We start from the raw sequence: 24,137 nt of genomic DNA, 5'->3' as shown, positions 1-24,137 counted from the left end.
GAATGCCCGACGGGTGGGAAAAATGATGCGCAGAACTCCATGATATCAGAAAGCTAATTAATTACTTTATTATACTGTATTATCCTATAACTGTACGACAAAGAATACTAAAGAATACTAACAGATACTAAAGAAAACTCCTGACTGTCTCCCAGCAGTCAGGACTCAGCTTTGACTGACTGGCCAAGGAAACAAAACAATCCTCAGCAGAATCCAAGTACCAAATTCCTTCAGGTAAATACTCTTCCAACACATTCCACATGTGCAAAAACACAGGAGCAGCAAAGGAGATAAGAATTGTTTTGATCATTCTTTTCTCTGACTCTCTCACAGCTTCTCTCTGTTCAGAGGGCATGTGAATACCACAGGCTTCCTCCAACAGGCTGTCACCTGGGGTAGGAGCAGACTCAGAGGATGCTCTGTCCCTTTTCCTGGCCCCTCTTCTTGCTCTTCCCTTTCCTTTCCTGCACACGGATAAATACAGCTCCCCCTGCCCACAGCACTGGTGCGATGGACACTTTTGGAGGAGAAACTGAGCTTGTGGCACATAATCACTACACATCCTACCCAGGCCTTCTTTTTTTATCCTTAATCAATGACCTGCATCCTTCTAATGAGCTATCAGAGCATCATCAATCATTTATCAATCACTGCCTGGCCCCGATGGGGGAACACAATGGGGAGGGATGGAAGTGACAGGAATAAAGCTGTGTCACTTCTTGTTGAGTTTTATTGTTTTTTTCTTCTAAGGTCAGGGTCAAGATTAAATGTGCAAGATGGTATTGCTTGTTGGGATTTAGATGTCTATTAGTTTGTATTTATATTATAGTCTCACAATTGTTGTGAGTTTTACAGTACTTTAATAAGTTAAAAATGGAGACATATTTCTCTTTCTAGAAGGCTTTTTAAAGGATAAACTGTCTAATTAAGAAATGGCATTTAAATTATTTTTATTTTTAATCTAATAACTAACTACTTGTGCTCTGCAATGTGGACTTTTTTATCTAATTGCACAATACTACTAGAACTTATAGAGAAGGTGAAGAAGAAGGTAAAGAGGAAGGACTACCTTCTCTCCTAAAATTTTTATCTTGCTTCATATCTATTACTATATTTTAAGACCTTAAACTCTAAGTTTCCCACCCTGTGATATCACACACTTCTATTCAAACTCCACACCCACAATCCCAGTTCTGTCATTCCATTTTGGAAGCTTCTCTATGGCTTCATGTCAAATGCAGTGTTCTCTTGGGGGTCAGTGCCTGGCAGCACAGAAAGTCTCAAATTCTCAGTACCCAGGGTTCCAACAACTCCTAATTCCACAGAATTCACTCTGCTACTTTACCACAGCAGTAGATACACATCTGTCACTTCAGATTTCACTTACTAACTCTCACTAGTTACTTTCCTAACTCCATTTCCTCTGTGGGTTCTTCACTGGGGTACAGGAGCATCACATCTGGGACATAAAGCACTGTCCTTTCAGCTAAGTGTGATGGATTACACTGAAAGCACATCTATGTGTTCATTCATAAATGCAATTCTGAAAATGAGCACTTTCACTACAAAACTCACACAGAATTTTCCCCTTTCTCCTCTTTGTTTCACAAGAAACTCTGCAGTTGCCTGGAATTCTTCCACAGAGGATACAACAATACTGAGAGCAGAAATTGATGTTGTACCAAGTGAGTGCAGGTGACTCAGCTCAAGCTTATTAAAGGTTTCACAGGAAAATCTGAGGAAAAGCAGTGTATATTTAAAGTTCCCATTGTCCTGGAATGCCAGTTTCTTTCCAACTACTATTTTTCTTCTTCAGACATTTTTAATGCACTGTCTGTACTCAGCTACACCATTTATTTGCAGCCTCTGAGAACCACATTAGTACAAAACTTTGAAAAGGAAACATTTGTTTCTGACCAAAGTTGGGACATGAATGACTATCAGATCTATTGCCTTGCACATTAATCTCCCAAGACAGATTCCTATAAATACTGTGATCTGAGAGAGGGGGGAAAAAAAATCAAGGCTTGAAAGTTTGCCTATTTTTCAAGCTATTTGAACTATATGGTGTAATAAAAGACATCGTCTCCCTTCAAACCTTCAGTTTGTCCTTCAGCTATCCCAGCTGTAACATGTATTAAATAATATCAACCATCTCAGAAACTTATTTTGTTTCCATGCTTTCTTAATTACTCACTGGCATTAGTCCCTACTATGTCAAAGGTAAGAGTGTGTGTATGGTGGAGAAGGAATGAGCACGTCATTTGTATACAGAACTCTACCACAGGCCACATATTTCAGCCCTATCAGCATTATCTCTAACATATGTTTCATATACTGTAATCTGTGCTAGATCCTTTCCTTCCTTTCCTGAGCTTTTCCTCTACACATGTTTAATTTCTTATTAAATCTGTATACAGACTAAAAATGTAAAGTGAGTTTCAGTGTATAATTATAATCCACAATGTACTTTTATAATTCTTTCGGAAAATGATTTCATCTCCAGATCACAAGAACATGACAGCCTGCCTGGCTTTTCCTTAACCAAAGCAGCACTAACCTGATGAAGATAAGAGCTGCAATTGCTGATGGGTGATATGGTCTGAGTTCCCAAGTGACACACTGAGAATTTGGGGTTTTTAACAGCTGCCCCAGTGCAAGTCCTGCCTGAAATAGCCACAATTATCTTTTAATCTGTGAGCGTTCTTTTTGAAAGCTTATTCCCCTACTCTCCGTTTTCCCCCTCCTATTTTAAAATAAAAAACTTCCTTTCATTATACCCCCAACACACACACACAAGGGAAACTAAGAAATTACATTGCTCAGAAGTTCCCTAAAAAGTTTGTTAAAATATTTAGCATAAGAAATCAGGGCTAACTTTTTATAATACAAGGAAAATTCATTCACAAATGTCACGACAAGCTAAAATAAAGATTAGGTGAATTCCTGTTACACCTTTCAAGCTTTACTTCCTTCTTTATTCAGTGCTTCTTACACAAAGTCATTAGAAAATGAAACACAACCCAGTGTTTTCTGTAAGGAGAAAGTAACGGCTCCCAGCCTTCCGAGCCAAAACTGGGGACAGCTGAGAGTGAGCTGAATGTTATAGGTAAAGCAACAGTAATTAATATGCAAAGGAGCATTAATGTTGGACCTAATAGATGGCAAAAGCAGATTTGGTTCTATTAGGGAAGAAGAAAGGCTCTGAAGACGGGGTGATGGCAGCGAAACTAATATGATTAAAGGAGTCCCTTTGGAGCAACTTCACCGCCAGTAAGATGATGTTAAGAGACATCTAATCTCTCCAAAGTGACTGGAAAAAGCTTATATTGGGGATCACAGAACACAGTCCTTGTCAATTACTTTCAAATAAGTCCAGTTCTCATAGCCAGATTAGTTTTTCCCATAAACAAAGTCAGTGGCAGAAGCAGCTTACGCCCAACTCAGCGCCTGAGACAACTTTGTGTGACACAGATATGTCCCCACTGCTGCAGGAAATGAATCCCAAACTTTCCAGCACTAAGACTCTGCTAGTCCACATGCCAGGTTTAATAAACTATTATTAGACTTAAATGTAGGCAAATTAGGGGGAAAAAAAAGCCTCAAGATGACTTAATTCTCAGTTGCGAAAAATCCATGAAATATAAAACTTATGAGCAACTGTCTTTTCTTAACGATTCTGTGGGAAAATAAAAGCTGCAGTTACAAAATCTCACTTCTCAGGCTCCAGATCCAAAGGCAGGATGGTTTCTTTGTAACACTGAGTTCTCCTTCTCAGTCTTGGTTTCTCAAATTCTCCTCTGGCTGCCCAAATCTCTGTTTGGGAACCAAATGGTCGGTACGGTCCAAACAACTGCTTGAGTAGGAGAGCTGCTGTTAGAAAAACTCACCTTAAACACCCCATCTAAGCAAATTATTATTGTGCTAAACGAGGATTAAACATAAGAAATAAGGGCTGGCAGTATGTAATGGAATCAAAATGTTCCTGCCACTTGCTGCCTTTTCTGGATCAGAGTGTTGTAGTCTCTATTTCGGTGGTGTGGGTACGAGCACATGAAATAACAGAGATCTGTATCTATTTTAGAAAGGATGCAGAAGTTTGTAGCAATTCCCAGGATGGCCATGCCACAGGAACATGGCCCAAACAAGGAAGCGTTTTGTAAAATGACCATTAATCCACATATAGGACAACAAATAGAAAGACAACACCAGCTTACACAGTTTCCCAAATGGAACAAAAATACATAAACTGTGCGACAGAGATTTCATAAAGGTTTATGTGACATATTTGTATGTCCCTTAGATGAAGAAACTGCTGGCCAAGGTGGTGATTTCTATTTCTGTTTCAAAGAAATAACTTACAATTCTAACTAAGAATATCTGTGCTGAAATAGTGTCATAAAAAGGGTGGGTCATAAGCCCACAGCAATTTGCCTGCAGGGAAAAAATAGACTTGAAAGAAAAAGAAGAAGGTTGGTCACTCACTTTGGCCTATTTAAAATGCCAATAAATGTACTGCGTGTTATTTGGAAGGAAAACATGTGCTCTTAATTTTGAAAAGTAAATTGCATAAGAAAATATAAAGTTGGCAAAAAGTTTAAATTAAAATCTGTTGCTGATGTCTGAAACTCTGCTCCACTTACAGGCAACGGGGATGAGAAATGGACCGAATGACTACGGCCTAATTAAGAACAATAATAACGCAAATTCCCTTTATTTTCCAGGAGCTGCTGCTTCACCCCCATGAAGCATTTCCTTGGATGAGTTTCTGAGGAAGAGGCTGGAGCATGAGAGCATCTCCACCCTGACGGGGATGAGCACACGGAGCTCGCTGTCCCCTCCTCCCCGTGCATTACACACCCAACCACATCCACCCAGCACCACGCTCAGCTCCAGGGGCCAGGGTGTCTGAGAGTCACAAAAACAAGGCAGAGGAGAGCTGAGATGAAATGCACCGCTAATTTATTCCCCATGGTGCAGATCTAGAGGCGCTGAGGTGTTGCTGCAGCAGATTTACAGTAAGTGACTAAGATGTGCCAGCAGATGAAGCTGCAGTAACCTCACTGCTCTGCCTTGCCGGGAGCACTCGGGCTGCTGGAACAGAGCATCACTGTTAAACACCCCTGCCCTTCTCAAGGGGCTCCTGACAACACCTCAAACTGAGTTCTGCTGGGTTAACTTGGCTCCAGTCAGAGATGACTGCACAGGGCTCACTTTGCTGCGTTTAATTTTGCTGGCATGTAACCTTCTAAAAAAACCTACAACAAACCCCTGAACCTCTGAGCAGTAGCATGGGCAAGCTGGATGATCCCAAAGATCCTCTCTAGGCTAATAACCTCAAATATCAGCCTGTAAGTCACAGCCCTATCTGACCACAGATAAGCAGCTTCTGCCTCTGCATGCCAAGACCTTCTCAGCATTTCCTCCTTAGAGAAGAACAGTGAAATGAGCAGTGTGTGCTGGGGAACATCAGCTGGGCCCTTCTGAAAGGGACATTTGTCTCTCCGTGCCTTGCCACGCTACCATGGTGTGACAGGGATGGATGAGGCATCCATAACATTTGTTATTGGGCACGGGATTATTTTTGAAAGGAGATCAGGCCAGTCAAGGGAAAGGCAGGCTGCAATAAAAACAAATCTCACTCTGATGATGAAGAAGTGAAAGGAAAATAAGGAACAAAGTAGGAACACCCAGTGATTCAGTGGGGACAATGACTCCCTTTTTACCCATGAGCAGGGCAGTGTCCCAGAAGAGGGGCATGAAGTGTCCTGTCCCAGCCATGCAGTGACTGGTGGCACATTTACTGTACAACATTTACTGCAAAGGGGATTATCTGCTCCAAGTGGGAATCTGAATGACTTCAGCTTTCTTGTGAGTAAACAAAGCTTTATCAAATGCTGGGGAACATCATACAAGTTTCTCTACCATCACAAAAACAAGCAATGCATTTAACATAAAAGAAATCTGAAAATAAACAAATATTTGCAGCTCTAAGCTTAGAAAAAAAGTCTGGCTGTAAGAACTTCAAATATGTGTAATGTTGATTGTGTGTTTAAAACAAAATTGGTTTCTATTAATGAGTTCTTCTACTGCAGCTTCTGCAAGGGACAACAATCCTTCTCTTAACTGATCTTATTCTGGTTTGCAGGAACTATTCTCATGATTTTTACCCTCTGGACCCTGCCAAACCAAGGGCCAGGCACAGTCCTAATCTTTCTGATCTTTCTGTCTACAAATCATCCTACTGAGTCTGACTCACTGGTCCCACTGTACCTGCTTTTCTCCATGCCAAAGGAATTCCAAGTGGCCAGTCCAGCCAGCTGGCAGCTATTTGTGGCTCCTTTGTACTGCATGAACTCAATCATGTCCATTTAAACAACTATATTAAAAATATTTTCTATACCATGGCAATTTCAATTAAAACATGTAAAGAATTTATTAACCTTTTTCTCTCATGACTCCTAAAATCAGCAATTTGTCAATATTAGGAATACTTTAAAAGATGAGATTTCATTTGCAAAGAAAACCAGTGGCACATTATCACATGGGTAATGATGTGGCAGAGCACAAATTAGCAGGGATAAGTAATAAACAGCTATTTAGCTTTCACAGCACAATCTATTACACTGTCAAGTTTAAATGCCTTTTGAGTAAGAACACACAGGCCCATAAATGTGGTATTTAAGGGAGCAGATAAATGAAATGGTGTGAAATGAAGTGAAAATGAACAACAGTTCAGTGACCAGCAGGTTGGGCTCAGTTCCTGAGCACTGATCATTCCAAGAGCACGGGGCTGTGCAAGCCCTTCCAGGGGAAAAGATGGAAATTAGCACCCCCACCATTATAAATAGCCCTGGACAGTGGTCTAAGACTTCCTGGAAACACTAAAATATCAGCTTCAACACTCAGAGATGCATTTTATTGTATGTTTATGTAGTATTTTGTGCACATTGAGCTGCTCTCATTCTTGAGGGGGAAAAATTCTCTTGAGAATGTTGGTTCTACTGCAGAGCTTCTTAAAAAGGAGCCATCTTCATCCTATTTATATATATTTCTCTATATATATCCTATATGTGACTAGACTGCAGTGATGGGGTGAAGTTATTAATACCTTCATAAGTGAAATAAATTTTAGTTTATAAATCAGGTTGGATATTATCAAGTTTGGGTCTTGGAGGAGAACTGACACAAACCAAAGCTGCACTCACTGACCCGCACCAGCACAGCACAAGAGAAGGAGAAGCTCCACAGGCTCAGGCAGATGAATATCCAGTGAGAAAACCTCAGTAACAGCAGTGCAGGTGACACTAAGGGTGAAATGTGGCAGTTCAGCAGGGTCAGATCTCAATCCCCACATTCAGGATTTATGCAAAGGTCTACGACTCCATCCCCACACAACCTCAACTCCTCTCACCTTTGCACATGCACCTCTGACACCTCTCTTGAAAATACCCCCTGGGATTTGTAAAGGGAGTGTTGAGCTGCTAACTTACATATTCATTTCATTAATTTTAACAGCATTAAGCTGATTTAAAGGTCAAACCTCCTTGGTAAGATTCTTGGGCTATTCCAGCACTATGCATGCTCTGAAAAATGCCTCTAATATTTATGAATCTGATAAAAGTTTATTCCTACTAACCCTGCTTATCTTGTATCTACCAGGGTCTCACTTTGGTGTGGGGACTGGTTTAACACCACCCCACCTGTACAGTGATGCTGGAGGGAAACACCACTCACCTCCAGCATGCAAGCCATGGCCAACATCCCCCTCACCACAATTCCTGCACTGAACATCATCCCAAGGAAGGCCCAGCACCCTTCAAGAAGGGATTTTACTTTTAAGCAATGTATTTGCTGTGTCTTGTCTAATCCTGTTCAGCATTTCCTGAAACACAGTGGAAGTGTTGACTCACTAAGAACAATAGTTACCTTCTGCTCAGCTCCCCTTCCAATAAAATTAAGGAAAAATGAGTCTGCCCGTGCCATTCCTATAAATAAACACACTTAGGCAACAATTAACAGGCAATTTAACCCCCAAACTGTCCACTGACTCTGCCAAGTATTTATGAAGGCTGAAAAGAAACAAACACACCGGTATCAAAAAGCCAGCAGAGAAAAGTTACACTCAAAATATTGGCCTCACTCTGGGTTCTACATCTTAGAAAAAGGCAGCACATTTTTGAGGTCTGCTGTGACATGGCATTAAGCAAAACATAAAATTTGATGATTTTTTTTCCCAAAAGAAGTGCACTGAAGTAGATCTGGACTTTTACAGAAGTCAGTCAGCTGCCTAAATCCCAATTAATGTAAATGGCACTTAAGCTACAAACTGGGCTTAAAAAAAAAAGGAGAGGGGGGAAGAAAGAAAATCAGACATCCATTTGAACAGCTCCACAAAGAGCTTAAAATTAACAGAGCTTATTTCCATTTCTTAATTTACATAAGTCCATTTGATTCCAATTTAGTTAACAGCAGCTAGAAAGCAGAACTTCATCTAGGTTGGTTATTGTCACTGCCTTCCCAACAAAATGAGTTTTAGTTGAGGAGAACCTTGGGCTTACACGTGTAACAAAACAATGCAGAGAACTGGTGAGCCAAAGGATTACTCACCGAGCTGAAATTGAGATAAATTAAATACATTTTCCATTTCACTGTTCTAAGACCTGTAACAGACTTGGCCCTCTTGCCTTGGAGACTGATCCAGAGCAGTTCCTCCTTCCCTGATTTACTGAATTTGCTTTGAAACAGATTAGTGAGACAAAAAATTAAAAATTCTGCCTTCCTTCTCCTCTCCTTTTATCTGATGAAAGGAATGTTTACCTTTGTATTCCTCCTTGTACAAACAAAATGATTTGAATAAAACTGCTAAGGGACCTGCCAGGAAAGGACTCATTTCCTTCTGTCTTTCTACCCAGAATTTTAATAGAGAGACTCAAATGGGCACATAACAACCTACATAACTGCATTGATGGAACTTAAATATGATGGAGATAAGAAAATAAATCAGCCATAAATCCCTGTTCAATGCAGTGATCCCCTAAAATAACTTGTGAGAGCAAAAGATAAATAAAATGAAGAGTGGCTAAAAAAATAAATGAAAACCTACACATAACACCAGGTTTTCTGCATTGTACAAATCACAACAATCCATCCCTAAATGACGACTGATGCAAACGACACCAAACATCTTCCCTGTTTTCCTTTATGAAAAACTCCAAAGCTTTAATTTCTGCATTTCAGGATGTGAAAGGCAAATATTCCCCTCAGATGAATGCCATGGATATGTTCAGTTCTGAAACAACATTGGAGTAAAGCTTGTTCTGAAAGTGAGGAAAAGCTACTGATATTTAAGGAAGGATAGGAATTTCCTGCAAGGGAATCCAGAAATGGAGCCTAAAGATCTCTGCAGTGGACTGGTAAGAATCACCTGTCAATCTCAGAGCATTTTGTGTCCAGCATCCCCTAAGCCAAAGCTTTTAAAAAACATTTGCATTTAAATTTTCCACACATTAAATTTAAAAGCATTAAACATTTCTGGAACAATGTATAAGTCTGATTTAAATGCAGACATGATGTATTGCAGATTTAAGGATTACTACAGACATTCATCTCCATGAGGCAACAAAATGAAATGTATTGTAATTCCCAATTTGTCTCCAGAAGAGGAACACACTGCATTGTCTATGAGAATGTTTGTGCCTGTCAACTACAGAAAAGATTTCACTGTAAGCAAAAGAACCAAAACAACCCCATGCCTCAAAAAACACCTAGAAAAGCATCACACACTTTTATTTTGGATGCATTTGTTGCTCAAAACATACAACTTTTGAATATTCCCAAGTTTTACCTGACACATCCTCTAAGGACTCTCTTAACTGATGTTATTCTGGTTTGCAGGAACTATTCTCATGATTTTTACCCTCTGGACCCTGCCAACCAAAGGCACAGTCCTAATCTTTCTGATCTTTCTGTCCATAAATCATCCTTTTACAGAATCCTCCATTTACAGTGACTGTAACAGAAACAGCATCAGACACAAAACCTGACAGGACAAACCAAAGACAAGATGCAGATAAAAAGCCTCAGTAATCAGCTGTCCACGCATAAAGTATCTGCCATCTTTAAATTCTGAGGTCCATACTTGTAGAAAAGCCCACTTTGGACAGCAGCTCCCATTCAGGGCTCTGCCAGGAGCATCTCCACAGGCACCTGAGGAACACTCCCAGCTCACACCTCTGTCCAAGCCCTGAGGTGAAAAAGAGAAAGTTTCCAAAACTCCAGCATAATCCCAGGAAGCCAACTAAGGAACCCAATGCTGTCATTCTCTGGGCCAGCAACAGGGATTTCAAAGCAGCACCTGCCCCATTCTGCTCTGTTTAGGATGCCAAGCAGGCACCTCTCTCATTTCTGATGTCACACTGCTACAGCAAAGGTGACAGTCTTTAACCAAATGTGAAGTCCTTGTTCTCAGCTTCACGACTGGCAATATGTGTGGGCAGGAATCCTGGAATCCAGCAGCTCCAGAAATAAAACTTGCATCACTCACAGGTTTAGATTTGAAAGAAACAATCAGCTTCTGACTGTAAGGATCCCTCATCTCTGCACGGCAGCAACAGCTGCAGCATTCCTGTTAGTCAGTTGTGGTAAATTCTCATCCTCTTGTTAGCTGCTCACACAAATCAGATGAACAATTACCCCCACAGGTCCAACTTTTGGCTTTCTCCTTCTCAAATCAATTTCTCATTGGAAGAAGCACATTCTGGTAGTCTATGTCTAGAAACAATCCTGATATAAAACACACAAATGTGTCATCTCCACCCGAGGAGGAAACTCCTAGAGAAGGTGGTCTTTAACCAGCTCAGGTGTTAGGCTGGCACTGAGGGCACCAGGTGATGGTGCTGTTTCCACACACACCCAGCTGATGCTGGCCCACGTCTCCCTCTCTGCATCTTCACCCTCGAGTAAATTGTGCTGGTTGCACAATTCCCACCATCTCCACAGTGGCTCTCCTGAGTTCAGAGACCTTCTGGAAGCTTCCTTCCTGCTCCACAGCTACCAGCTCAGAAAGATTACATCAATCACAGGATGAGCTGTTCAAAATAAATGAAAACTGTGCCTAACATTTCTTCTCTTGAATTCAAGATGGTTTTTTGGCTCAATATCTTCCTCTGGCACCTTTCTGTTGATCTCTATCCTTTTTATCCTTCTCAGTTTGTCCTTGAATTCAGTTGATGCCTCTTCGTTTTCTGAATGACAAATAGGCCACTGCATCCTGGGGCAGGAATTTCTTCAGATTTATTTATTCAACTGTTTTGGTTCTACTGTACTCTGAATAAATATTAATACACAGTTTAAATATAAAAAATCTAAACACATACTAAACATGCAGACTGTGAAATAGCAGTCAAATAAAATAATCCATTTATAAAGGCCCATGTTTATATTTACTACTATCTCAAAAAAAAAAAAAACCACAAAAAACCCACAAAAAACCAAAACAAAACCCAAAAAAACCCCAAAACACAACCTCAAAATTGCACTAAGAAATCAGGAAAAATGTACTACTCCTAAACTGAATATTCTGGCAGGGAACAACAGCTGTGGGAAAGGTTTGAAGGATAAACTGTTGACTGGAGGCAGAGCACCAAAGGGAGCTGGCTCCTTTCTGTACATCAGCCTTCTAAAGGGACAGAATTTGCAGACTTTTGAAACCTGCTGATTTCCTTCCCTGGAGAGCATCCCTGTTTTGAAGGACACAATCTTACTCTGTGAAAATAAACAAGAAATCATGATTTTGTAGCACATTTTTACTAACACAAAGATCAGGGAACTAGTAGAGAGATTGTTTCTTGGATACCTTGAGGTGGTAGTTTTGACAAATGGCTTCTGATGCACTTGTGAGACAGAGATTTTGGCTTTCCCCACACACAGGCCTAATTACCACATTAATGAAGGCTATGGCTATAAAGGAATAGCAGGGCTGTCTCAGCTAAACCTCCTTGAAACTCAGGCACAGAAAAACAAACATTGCCTTCCATATAAATGGCTGCTTTAGGAGCCATTACTGATTAATCCTGCTATTCCCTCAGCCTCTGATGCCAGAGATGCCAAAGAAACCGTATCACAAGGGTCTGTTTGCACAGCTTCAGCACCGAGAGTAATCCACTAAGTATCCTGCACAATACTCAGGTAGAGCAGGTAAGAATTAATTGGTACCTTTCCCACCCACCCCCCCAGAATTTCTGATGCTGAAACTGTTTTTCCCTTCATTGAACCAGCTCGGCCTAGACTGGCTTGTCCCGCAGTGACATGTATATTGAATACAAATCAGACAGCAGAGCTTTAAATCTGTGTTGCAGCTCTCATTTCCAATTCGAGAACTGTACTATAATCATAAGCTTCTGGTGGATGAAAGGAAATCAGCTCTCTGAATATTAGCTAATGCCACATTTGCAAGTCCTGAAGAGATCTGTGCTGTTTAAAAAAAAAAAAAAAAAGTAAAAAAAAATAGATCATTTCTCGTGAACCTATATATATGAATCGCTTTGTACTGCTGGGCTGATAGAAGCGATGCCTGTGCTGGGATTAAACCCTTTTCATCATAAAACCTCATCTGGTTCCGAGTCCAAGTCCATCAAACCTTTTCCCTTTAAAGTCCCGCCTTTGATTCTACATCAATTTATTCAAACCGCAGCTGGGTGGCTGAAAACGAAAGGACAGCATCATTTAAACCAACCATGTTCCTAACTTGAAAGAAGGACTATAATTAAAAAAATGGGCATAAAAGAATGGAAATGGGATAATATTTTTTAATGGTAGTTCAAAGGCCGACAGATGTCAGAGCCTTTGAAGATGTCAGTACACTGAGCAAGGAGTTGCCATTAAATAGTTTGCCTGAGAGGTGAAGCAGCTTTTTAATGACTGAAAAAGCCCTTGCAGACACATCCTTGTGTTTTTAATTTGTCAGAGTTTCTGCAGTATTTTCTGATTAATGACACATGATTATAACTGCATAGCACACATATTTTTATACTTTGTTAAATGAATACTTTATTCCACATTCCTTCAGTGCCAGATAAAAACAGGAAAGCTTTACTACAGAGTCTAAAACTATTCAGATTGCTCAAATATTTATGGTAATTTGAGGGGATTGGCCAGATCCAGAGCTTCTATGTGTTGCTACCTTTTGTTCTTTAATGGAGCTATTACTACTGCCACCACAATGTGCATGCATTAAGTGAGCATGTGACCCAGTAATGCATTGTGCCCTTCTTGTGCCCTAAACAATCAGAGCTTTCATAATTCACTGATGAACAAAGTCATCAAATCAAAATAACATTTAGAAAAATCCTAGGGTTGATCCTGAACAATACAAACAATGGCTGCCAATGTATTGTAAGTGGAAAATAACTTTTCCAAGGGAAAAAGCATATTGCTAGGAAACATCATGTTCAGAAGAAAAACACCAATATTTAGAAATGCAGATAAAATCCCCATCTTGGGCTGAGAAGATGCTCCTGCAACATCCTTCATCTCTCTCTTAACATATGCAAATTTTTTCTATTTTCCTCACAAATGGAAAATGTAGTAGAATGAAACACAGGGACAATTTCTTTTGCTGCCAGGAAAAAGCTCTCCCGTGACTACAACAGCCTTTTGTGGAAGCCTGCCAAGCTGAGCAGGTACAGCCCAGGGACAGCCCAGCCCTGGGCAGGGACAGGAAAAGCCAGCACTGTGTGCCCTAGCTTGTATCACACCTCAGAGCATCACCCACATGAGAACACAGTCATTACAAGGGAATTTGATTAATGTGCTGCTCCTTCTGCTCTTCCAGCCTACATTCAGCTTGTAATTGGATCATAAATAGAAATGTGATGGACTCAGCTGAAACGTGCAGAGATTGGAGGTGCTGTAGCAGAGCTTTGTGAAATGAGTTGCTGTTCTGCCCTGAATATTGACAGGATTTCACGAGTAGGAATATTTGGCTTGTTGCAATCCATATCCATCAGGAATGTCTGTGTAACACCCCCCTCAGGAGCCTCCTGGAGGGGAGGGAGGTGGCTCTGGACACTCACTGCTCCGTGGATCTGCAGTGGGAGGTGAAGGAAGCTGTGAGCCAGGGCTGCTCTGCTGCCTGTCCCAAACACTGCACAGTTATCCTGCTGCAAAAGCAAGCACTGCAAAGTTTGAAAAGGAAAAGAACACGGCTGCAGAGAGAAAAAGCATAATTCTGAAATGAAATTCCCCCATATGTATTTATTGAATGGAAACAGGGAGCTGCTAGGAACAAACATGGCAGTTAGGATTCCACTGTAAAGAACATGGAGAATTGGACAACTCTCAGTACAGACAATTATATTCCCATTCCCAACTAACCTGCAGCCTTCCTCCTTGAGTCATTCCACAGCTACCTTCAAAGACAGTTTTATTTAAAAAGCAAAAAAACCCCTAACCTACCACACATCATTAGACCACTTGGCTCTATCATGAATCTCATGTAGATTTGAAAACCCAGCCTGAATTAATGCTACATGACACACTTCTGCCACTTTTCCTGGAAAACAAACAACATGGGGGAGCAGGCAGGAAGCTGCTCAGCAGGATGGGATGGAGCAGCCCCTGGGAACACCCATCAACCAGAGCAGAGCTCATTCCCTCTTCCATCCCCATCTCAGGAGTCGGGCAGGTCCTGTACACCTGGGGTGCTCAGCAGGGGTGTTGGGACAGGGACATGCTCTGGATGGAAGAAAGCAAGGAAGCAAGATCTACACATGCAAAAGGCCCTTGATGTCATTGCTGTACAGGATTCTGTTCAAAATTCAGTTATTATGTTGACACTGGGGTAAAAATAGCAGAATAAAATGTTGAATTTCAAGCCGTTTCAGCTGAGCTGAAAAAAAACCATCAGAGAACAAAGAAAAGGCACTTCTCTAAGGTGTGGGACTTTCTACAGAATTCCAAATTAATAACACAAACTAAAGGAATGTTACTCACAAAAAATGCATCCGAATTCTGAATAAACATCATAAAGTTCTTCTAAAATGGGGAATATCTGACATCATGAAAATAATGTTTTGCTACAAGCTCCATACAAGCAGACAAAGCTGAGCCATTCAGACTCTATCCATTAGAGGGCAATAATACATATACACACACTCAGACACACATATATATACACAAACACACTCCCTCACATATCCCAAACTGATTTTAGCAGGAAAAAAATAACATTTTCTGTCTAACATTACCAATGCTCTATGGACAGCTTGGATCCTGTTCCCTCCACTCCCCCTGCACTCCCCAACAACAGCATCCAACAGATAAAAGGAACAATAACAAATTATTCCTTAAATTTGCTTTCCCATGAGGAAATCCATGCAAGGAGCTTCAGAAGGCTTCCAGTCAGTTATTACCAAACTTGAGTAGGCTGAACAACCAGCATGTCTGGAAGCATGGCAATCACTACAGGGGTTCCCAAACTTTGAGCAGACAAAAATGTTCTTCATGTGCTCATCTCCCACCTCAGTCAAACACTTTTCCTTCTCCTTACAGTGACACAAGAAGCTTTGACAGCAGCAGCCATGCAGACATGGCAAGGGGCCAGCACTCTTCAGCTGTCTCTTTGAACTACAGACAAATCATGCAAGGGCATTTTTTGATGAGTTTTGATGTGATTTTTTGAGTTATTAGAGGCACTCAAAGGAGGCAGCTCGTGTGCTGTGTCTTCTGCTTCCCTGCTCCAACCACACCAACCTAGAGAGAACCCAACTGATAAGCCCTGTTTATCTCAGGTCTCCAACCTTCTGCTGCCCCCACTCGCAGCGTCCCACAAGCACAATTATGGTACCAGCTCTCAGGGACAGGAACTGTCTGTTGTTCCATGTTTTCACTAACACAACATAGACTCAGACCCCCGAGAGGATTCCAGCAATACAAATAATTACCAGCAGCCCCTAAACTACTGCTTGTCAACATCTCATTAGTTACAGGACTGCTGGAGTTCACAGGGACACACAGGCAGCTGGATCAGTCACTTAATGACCAGTAATTCCTGTGAGCATCCACACTCCATTGATTTGTGTTTGGGGTGGCATTTTTCCTTCTGTTTGTCTGTGGGCTTTTTGCTTGTTTCTGTTTTTGCTTGGGTTTTTAAAAAACATATTAGTCTGCAATTGCCAATCCTTACTCCCTTAAAAACAGCACTTCAGGTAACAATGTCATCTACCAGCTTGTTGTTTTCATCAGCTGCTGAATAAATATGAATTTTATATTAAACTAGAGCTTTAATTGAAGATCTGAATTTCACAAGGTCCAAGATGAAGATGTAGAGTAACATACTGCTCCTGTTGCCACCCCAGCCAGGACACAGGTGCCCTCCAAGCCAGAAATCCCTAAGGATACCAAACACAGCAGGAGAACATGCAGCTTCCTTCAAATCTTCCAGTGTACTCTGTGTTTGCAGCAGCTGCCTTTCCAAAAATCACTTTCTCTGCTGTTTCTCTTTCCTAAATTCATTTTACAGATGCCAATACAGCAGAAAGCACAGTCTACAAAAGAACTCAAGCTGTCAGAGGCAACTTTAGAAGAATTGTATCACCTGTGTGGAAGACAGAGTGCACTCTTCGTGGGATTTTCAGATCTGTTTCAAGTGAAAACACTGTGTCAGAGGGTTTTGTCCCTTTTTTTTTTGGCCTTTTTTTCCCCTTAAACTACCTTAGTGATGATTTTATGAACTCTGAAGAACAACTCTAAGACCTGAAAATGGAATATCCATGATCAGGCCAATATTTGAGGGGTCAAAAGTAAAGTTTTCTTATTTGTGTTATTTTAGGAGGACTTTCAGACACATGAATACAAATGACTCTGAGATATGTAATTGCAGTTTGAAATATATTGTTTTCTCCATTAAACAGAAATCTACAGCATCCCTGACATCGATTCCTGTCATTTTGTCATGATAAACACTCAGGTATTAAGTACCTTCCACATCATGCACCCAGGCATGATTCCAATTAGTGCTGAATAGAAGACAAAATGTCACCTTAATAAGCTTCAATTTGCAGAGTCTTTGAACACTGGATGATATCATCACTTTGCCAATCATTTCTTGTACTTTGGCTGCTTTTTTTCCATCTCACCCTCCCTGTCAAAAGGAAGTCTTTCAAATCCACAGAAAGGGAAGACATGAACAACGTCAGTCATTGGTCTGACTGAGCTAAAAGATCCAAAATGACTCCCCAATACATCAACAGAGAACTATGATGTGCACAATATTCCCTCAAAGCTAATTTGCTGCCAACATGTAGAGTAATTGGGGGAAAAAAGTCTACTTTAAAGTCATACTGTGAAAAATATTTTCTTGCATGAAATCAACACTAAAGACTTTAAATCACTGTCACAGTCTGTGCCACTCATTCAAATGAAGAAACAGTTTTTGTTCAGGTAAGGTGACAATCATTTCTTCAAAGGTGACTGGGCTGAGCCCTGCTGTCTGACTCCATGCTGAAAATAATCACTGTACTTTAAAAGAATGGATTTATTTCTAATTTGTTTCTTAAAAAAAAACAAAAAGAAAAAGGTTTTCAAAAGGAGAAAGAAAAACTGCACAGTCCTATGAGATGAGATGTCTGAGGCCAGCACAAGCTCACAGCCCTCAGCTGAGCTCACTATGTTTTCTCTATCTGGAATATCCCCAAAAGCAGAACCTAAAATCCCTGCTCTTATCTGGGTGTGAGGGAAAACAGAAACACCAAATGGCAGCAGAAAAGACAAGAGATAATCAATCAGGATGGGAAGTGTGGAACGATACCAAGGCCAAGATGCTGGTTGTTCACTGGCTCTGCAGGGCTGTGCCAGGGCAGCTCCTCCTGCCTGAGAGCCCTCAGTTCAGAGGTGGGGATGGGGAAAGGGCTCTCCTGAGCTGGGTCCTTGCAGCAGGTGCTCCCAGAGCACACAGCCAGTGCCCCACGGGCTGCACCACCCAGGTCCAGCAGATTCCCAGCACTGCACTGCACTGTCCCATCTCCCTGGCTTGCACATCCCAAGAACCCAGTCAGGAGCCCCTTGTTGGCACCTCTGTGTCACTCACAGCTCAGATCTGGCATGGGACAACCCCAGCCCAGCCCATGTGGGGTTGGTGTGCCCAGAGTCCATGCTCTGGTGGGAAAGGGTTAGGTCCAGCAGATTCCTGGCACTGCACTGCGCTGTCCCATCTCCCTGGCTTGCACATCCCAAGAACCCAGTCAGGAGCCCCTTGTTGGCACCTCTGTGTCACTCACGGCTCAGATCTGGCAGGGGACAACCCCAGCCCAGGCCATGTGGGGTGTGGTGTGCCCAGAGTCCATGCTCTGGTGGGAAAGAGGCTGGAGCAGCTCAGAAGGGCTGGAGCTGGGCTTGCTGGAGCTGGGAGCACACACCGGGCATGGCACTGGGGTGGGAGCAGGGCTGGAAGAGTGCACAGCATTTGGCTGCCCCTCCATGGGATGGGACAGCAAATTCCATACCTCTGAGGCAGCAAAGACTTGAAGGAGTTGCTAGAGACGCCGGAGTTGGGCCAGTGGGGAAACAGCTGCAGAGATTTTAGTGGTGAAACACTCAAGGCTGTGTCTGTGCCAGCAGCATCATCCCAGCCCCGCAGAGAACCCACCGTGGGGGCCTGGGGCTTGTCCCCCTTGCAGCTCCTGTCTGTGAAACAGAGGAAAACCAGAGGAGGCTCCCATTTTTCTTCCAGGCTAAAGCAGCATGTGGAGGAACAGGCAGAGCAGTGGTGGGGCATGCAGGGCAGTGCAATTTGCCATAAGCATCTCAGCTGCAATTTGTTACTGGTTTTCCACTTGAAGGTTCCTTTATAATACTTTAATGTGGGAGCGTGCAGAGCTGTATGGATGGGCTCATATTTCTCAGCTGACATATCTTCAGCCAAAGTATGTCAGCTACAGGAGAAGGCAAGGCTTTGCACTGGCTCTGGGATTTCTTCTTCCCCCATCAGAAACCACATAAAAGAAAAACACAAATAAATCAGCTCTCCAAAATCGCTATTTATTACCTCATCATGAAACCATCTACTGGACCCTGCAGTGGTATTGAGTAATATCATTACTTAAACCATAAAGAGGTTGTATTTATTACTCAAAATTGGGAAAATTAGCATCCATATGGATCTTATTGTTTTACGAGCAGTATTGCTGCCAAAACAAGTGGTGTTAACATTCCAAACTACAGATTGTCACCATTTCTCACCCAGTGTCTCATTCTTTCACTTGGTATTTAAAATACCTTTGAATTGAGGAACTGAGCAAATCATAGACTCTCTCCTATCATTTAACAGCCAGGCTACTGTTCAAAACTTGATTTATGGTGGCAGTGAGTGAATGGAATTAACATCTGATGACCTAAGGAAGAGAGACTAAATTGATTTTGGATAATCTTTCTTTAGAGAAGGGATGAGAGAAAAAGCACACTCTAAGAAATTTAACTACTTAATTTGCAGTACATAGCACCTTAGTAGGTAATCATAGACAGGACACCCTCACCTCCATCCCTGGAAAAATGATGGTGTAAAACTCCATGAAATTAATTTCCAACACAGGAAGCATAAAAGGGTCACTGGGAACAGCAAGCTGGATAAATCAGGGCAAGGCAGGCTTCAATAAAGTGATTGTCTTCTGCAGTGAAAGGGGAGAAGTGTCAGTGTCATTTATCTTGATTTTAGCAAGGTTTTGATACTGACTTTACAGAGTCTGTATAGTCAAACTGAAGGGACACGGACTGTGGGGATGAGCAGAGACCTCTCTCCAGTGTGAGCAGAGAACTCACAGGGTTTGAACAGGAGGAGTCAAGAGTCAGCCAACAAGTGGCACTTCCCAAAGCTCAGAATGGGCTGAGAGGGCTGAACACCTGCTCCAAAGCCCTGCATGATGGACACAGTGACTCTGTGCCACACTGTGGATGGCATTTCCTGGGGAAGCAGCCAGTGTGGAGAGCAGGGTGCCATGCACAGGGACCTCAAACACTGCAAGCTGAGGAATGGGCCAGCAGGACCTGCAGGGAGTTCGCCAAGCCAGGTTTACTCCGCCTGGAGAACTGAACGCCAAAGAGAAATCGGTTTTCTGTCTTCAGCTGAGTGTAAGGAATTGTGGAGAAGACAGAGGCAGACTCTTCTTGAAGGAAGGGCAAGAACTTACAGATCCAAATTTTAACAACAGATATTCCAGCTGCACATCCAGGAAAAGGGATTTCACGCTGGATTGGTAAAGCACTGGAGCATTTGGCACAAGAAGGCTGTGAAATCTCCACCAGGGCAGGTTTTTCAAAACTCAGCTGGACTTGGCCCTGAGCAACATGATGTGGTTTTGAAGTTAGACCTGCTTTGAGCAGGAGGTTGGGCACGGTGACCTCCAGAGGTCCTTCCAACCCAAATTATTCTATGATGCTGTGAAAAAACTCCAGAATGAATGCTGGTCTCCCATTAGAGGATGTCCCTTCAGCACTCAGGGGAACGTTTGAAGTGGATGGCACTGCTGTTTTCCAAATTGCTGCACTTGTTCTATGGACTAGGAGAAGTCAACTTCCTTCTATTCAACAACTGTCTCAAACACAAAGGTAACATAAAAAAAGCAATTTTCAAAAGAACTAAAAACCATTAATAAAGTTGTAAGCAAGCATTCCCTCCTCTATGCAGCAGACATTTACTGAATTAGTTTAGTTGTAATATTTGGAACAATCCAATATCACAGAAACTACACTTTGAAGACTTGGACACAATTGGAAGTAATATCAATAAGCAAATTCAGAGCCTGGCTTTGCTATACACCGATCTTCACGTAGAAAGCACAAGCTCCTTCAATCAATCAAGAGATCAAGAGATCAATCAAATCAAAATCAAGAGATTTCATTGTAAATCGACCACTTCTGCAGACTAACACAGTATTTTTGCCTCTCTGCTTAGAAATTACATTACACCACCTCAAATGGTGCAGTTGCTACCTGTTTGTACATGCACCTGTTTGTACTTGATCATTTCTGACTTCAGGATTCCTTATTGTAACTTTAATGTGAGAAATGATTTCACACCATGCACAGCTTATTGTCTGTTAGTGTTAATCACTCCTTGCAGCCATCACACACAAACCCTGCCTGCAAAGCCACACCTAGTGGATGTGTTAAAACCTGGCATAAAGATCCTTTACATCTCACTAAAGAGCAAAACTGATCTCAGTTCTATTCAGAGAAATTAATCTATGTTTATTAACATCTATGCAGGAAATAATCACTTCTTCCTAATCAAGGAGTGCTGATATAAAATAAAATTATTGCTGTGTGATCTACACCCTGCCCCTAGACGAGTGAAATTATACACTCCACCTTCAGCTGCCAATATTTAAAATGAAACAAAAAAGAATATAATAACACTGATTGCAATGTTATAATAGTTACCAGATATATTCAGTTTCATATTATAGAAACAGAAAGTCCATTTTGCTAAAAAGAACTCCATCTCAGATTCAGAGTTCATATTATGTGATGAGCTAGTTTCTATGGCAACTGCTTTCTCTTTTACATACACTGTAGACAGCACAAAATGTCTGTTGTCTCCTAAGTCAACTTAACATTTTTAATCAGCAGATGACAATTTGTGCACTATTATGTATGCCTTCCAAAAATGTCTTTAAGTATTTCAAGTGCTGGGCTGACTGCAGTATAAAAGGAAAGAGTGAAGTCACACCTCCTGCCCCAAATTCCTCACAATCCAACTTCAGCTCTAATGAGGAGAGTGAGAGTTGAGGAAAAACACTGGAGACATCAGAGATGATCACCCACTCTGGCACAAGGACACTCTGAAGGGTGCATGAAGTGAGGAAGTGGCAGATGTTCACAGCTGGACCAACAGGTGTTTGAGAGGTGTCCCAGCCCGAGGCAGCAGCTCAGCCAGAGTGGGACACAGGAACACAAATGTGCCAGGGTGGGTTCACCTGAGCAGGGACAGGGATGTGCTCAGGAGACCCAGACACTGGTGGAGAGAACCCTGAGCCTGCACTGCCTGCTCCAGTTCAGAGCAAAGGCTCATTTTTAACTCTTATCTCAAAGATTATGCCAATGCTGCAGCCCAAACCCTTCCCACAGCTCCCCTGCATTTACTCAAGTGAAAACCAGCCCTGTGGGTTCACAGTATTTGAGTCTTTCCACAAGGAACTGTTGCATGTGACCATTTCACAGCTATGCTCTGAGTGAAAGCCCAGCGTGAACATCTCCCTGGGACACACCACCAGATCCCTGATTCCAGCAGATATTCCCCATCAACGGGATCCATGGCAGCCCTGAGTCAGCAGACTGTGAATAACAACCAAGGAAAACCACACAAGTGCTGCAACAAATATTTGGTACTTTACATCAACAGTCATGTTCATTATCCTGGGCTGACTGGTGGTAAATTAAACATGCTGCAATACAGCCAAAAGCTGTTGTTTGGGAAAGGCTAAAAGGGAACGGCTGTCTGCCTACAGGAGTCTGACTGGCAGCCCAAGAGCCCCTCTCCAAGTAAAATACAACAAACAAATATTTAGATTGCAACTCCAGGATTCAGATTGGCTGCAGAGAAATCCTGCATTGCAATCAGTGCATTTCTTCTCATGCCAAAGACATCTTCTGGTAAGAAAAGGAAAGGAAGGAAAAGAAAAAAAAGGAGTAATATAATTTATTTACTCTAAATTGTAAACAGAAGTGACTTCAGTAGCACTGTCAGCATCTGAATGTTTCCCAAGCTACCTCTATCTGTACCCTCCAGATCCCCTCAAGCAAATTGCTTCCACTGATGCTGGGAGAATAACCATGTGGGAACTGGTTCCTGGACATATTCAAACAATTACATGAAGCAGAAGAGTTGATCAGCGATTTATCTGTAGGTAACAATAGGTTCTTTTAAATCAAAGTTGAAGAGCGTCTCCTATTCTGAAAAAAATGCTCTCCAAATTCTTCTTATTGATATAGCACAGTACTGCAAAGTTACTGTTGCAGCAGTGTTTGCAAACAGGCAGAAACTGGGCATGAGTTGGGTATTCAGCTATCACTAAACGGGTAGGTAATGTCTCTACTGGGTTTTTTCCTGTATTTTCTCTTGTCAATAGCTGACAGAGCTCTGCAGCAGACACACAGCAGCACAGCCACCCTTCATACATTTATGGAGCCAAGATAAATGTCCTCTCTTTCTCCCACTTGGTTGATACACTAATTATCTACACAGAACCACGAACATATACCAAGAACCTGCTGGAATGAAAAGAACTATCATTGCTGGAATGAAAATTGTGATTGCTACTGGTTTTTTATTTTAACTCCACAGGCTCAAATTAATTCAGACAAAGCAATAGCTACAGAAAGATTGTTGATCCCAAGTGCAAAGAAAGGAATTTCTGAAGAGAAGCCAGGAAAGAGGTGATGGGATGTGCTGTACATGGGACACCAGGGGAGGAGCTGCTGATTTCTGAGAAGGGAAAGCAAACCTGGATGGTAAAGGCCAAGGGGATTATGGAAAGTTCACAAAGCAAGAGAGGAAAAAGGAAACAGATCCTTCTGCCATGGGATAACACCTTATTAACTCTTCTTACCACCTCCAGCCTGTGTGTCGGGGTTTTTTGTAACAAGCTCCGCTCTCGATGTTTGCATCCACACAGCTTCAGAACTACTCAAGGTTTTTCTTTCCCAACCAATAACAGTTTCTTGAGAGCCCCAAGACACCCCAAAAGAGAAGTGATCTCTTAGAGCAGCCTCATTTTTGAGAGCACAAACGTTGCCTGTTAAAATGAAACACCGTGACATCAGTGACACGCGCGGGCAGAACGTGCCCGAGCGCTCCAGCTGCTCTTGACCCAATTACGACTGGATGAACACAGTGGCCTGGCCAATTATCTCAGAACAGAACCTGGAAAGAGGATTCAGCTTCCTCATGGAAACTTTCTTTCCTCTCCTTTAGTGCCAAGTGCTGTATTTGATGTTACAGGGGTACATTTTATTTCTTCTTCTTGCCCAAAGGTCAACGGTGGAAGAACGAGCAGGAAAATGATCCAACTCTGTACAGCAGCGGGAACATGGAAATCTTTGAGCTGGTTGAGGGCACGTGGCAGATGCTGGGGAGAGAAGGA

General features: G+C 42.0%; 1 protein-coding gene across 8 annotated transcripts in view; it reads right to left on the bottom strand.

Moving 5' to 3' along the window:
* The window catches only part of CEP112 (centrosomal protein 112), a 188,269-nt gene that overhangs the window by 88,707 nt on the left and 75,425 nt on the right, over window positions 1-24,137 (bottom strand). Inside the window, exon 21 of one of the 8 annotated variants that reach the window (XM_038157557.1) lies at window positions 23,781-24,122. The exons of the other annotated variants lie outside the window; for them this stretch is intronic. Coding sequence (XP_038013485.1) covers window positions 23,940-24,122 — 183 coding nt within the window. The 3' untranslated portion in view covers window positions 23,781-23,939. Of the gene's footprint in view, window positions 1-23,780; window positions 24,123-24,137 lie in introns of those variants that run through there. 8 annotated transcript variants of the gene reach the window in all.

The sequence above is a fragment of the Motacilla alba genome, chromosome 18 (genome assembly GCF_015832195.1).
Source record: "Motacilla alba alba isolate MOTALB_02 chromosome 18, Motacilla_alba_V1.0_pri, whole genome shotgun sequence".
NCBI lineage: Eukaryota > Metazoa > Chordata > Aves > Passeriformes > Motacillidae > Motacilla > Motacilla alba.
The sequence above is the reverse complement of the archived record's forward strand: the minus strand, read 5'-3'. Positions and strand labels throughout refer to the sequence as shown.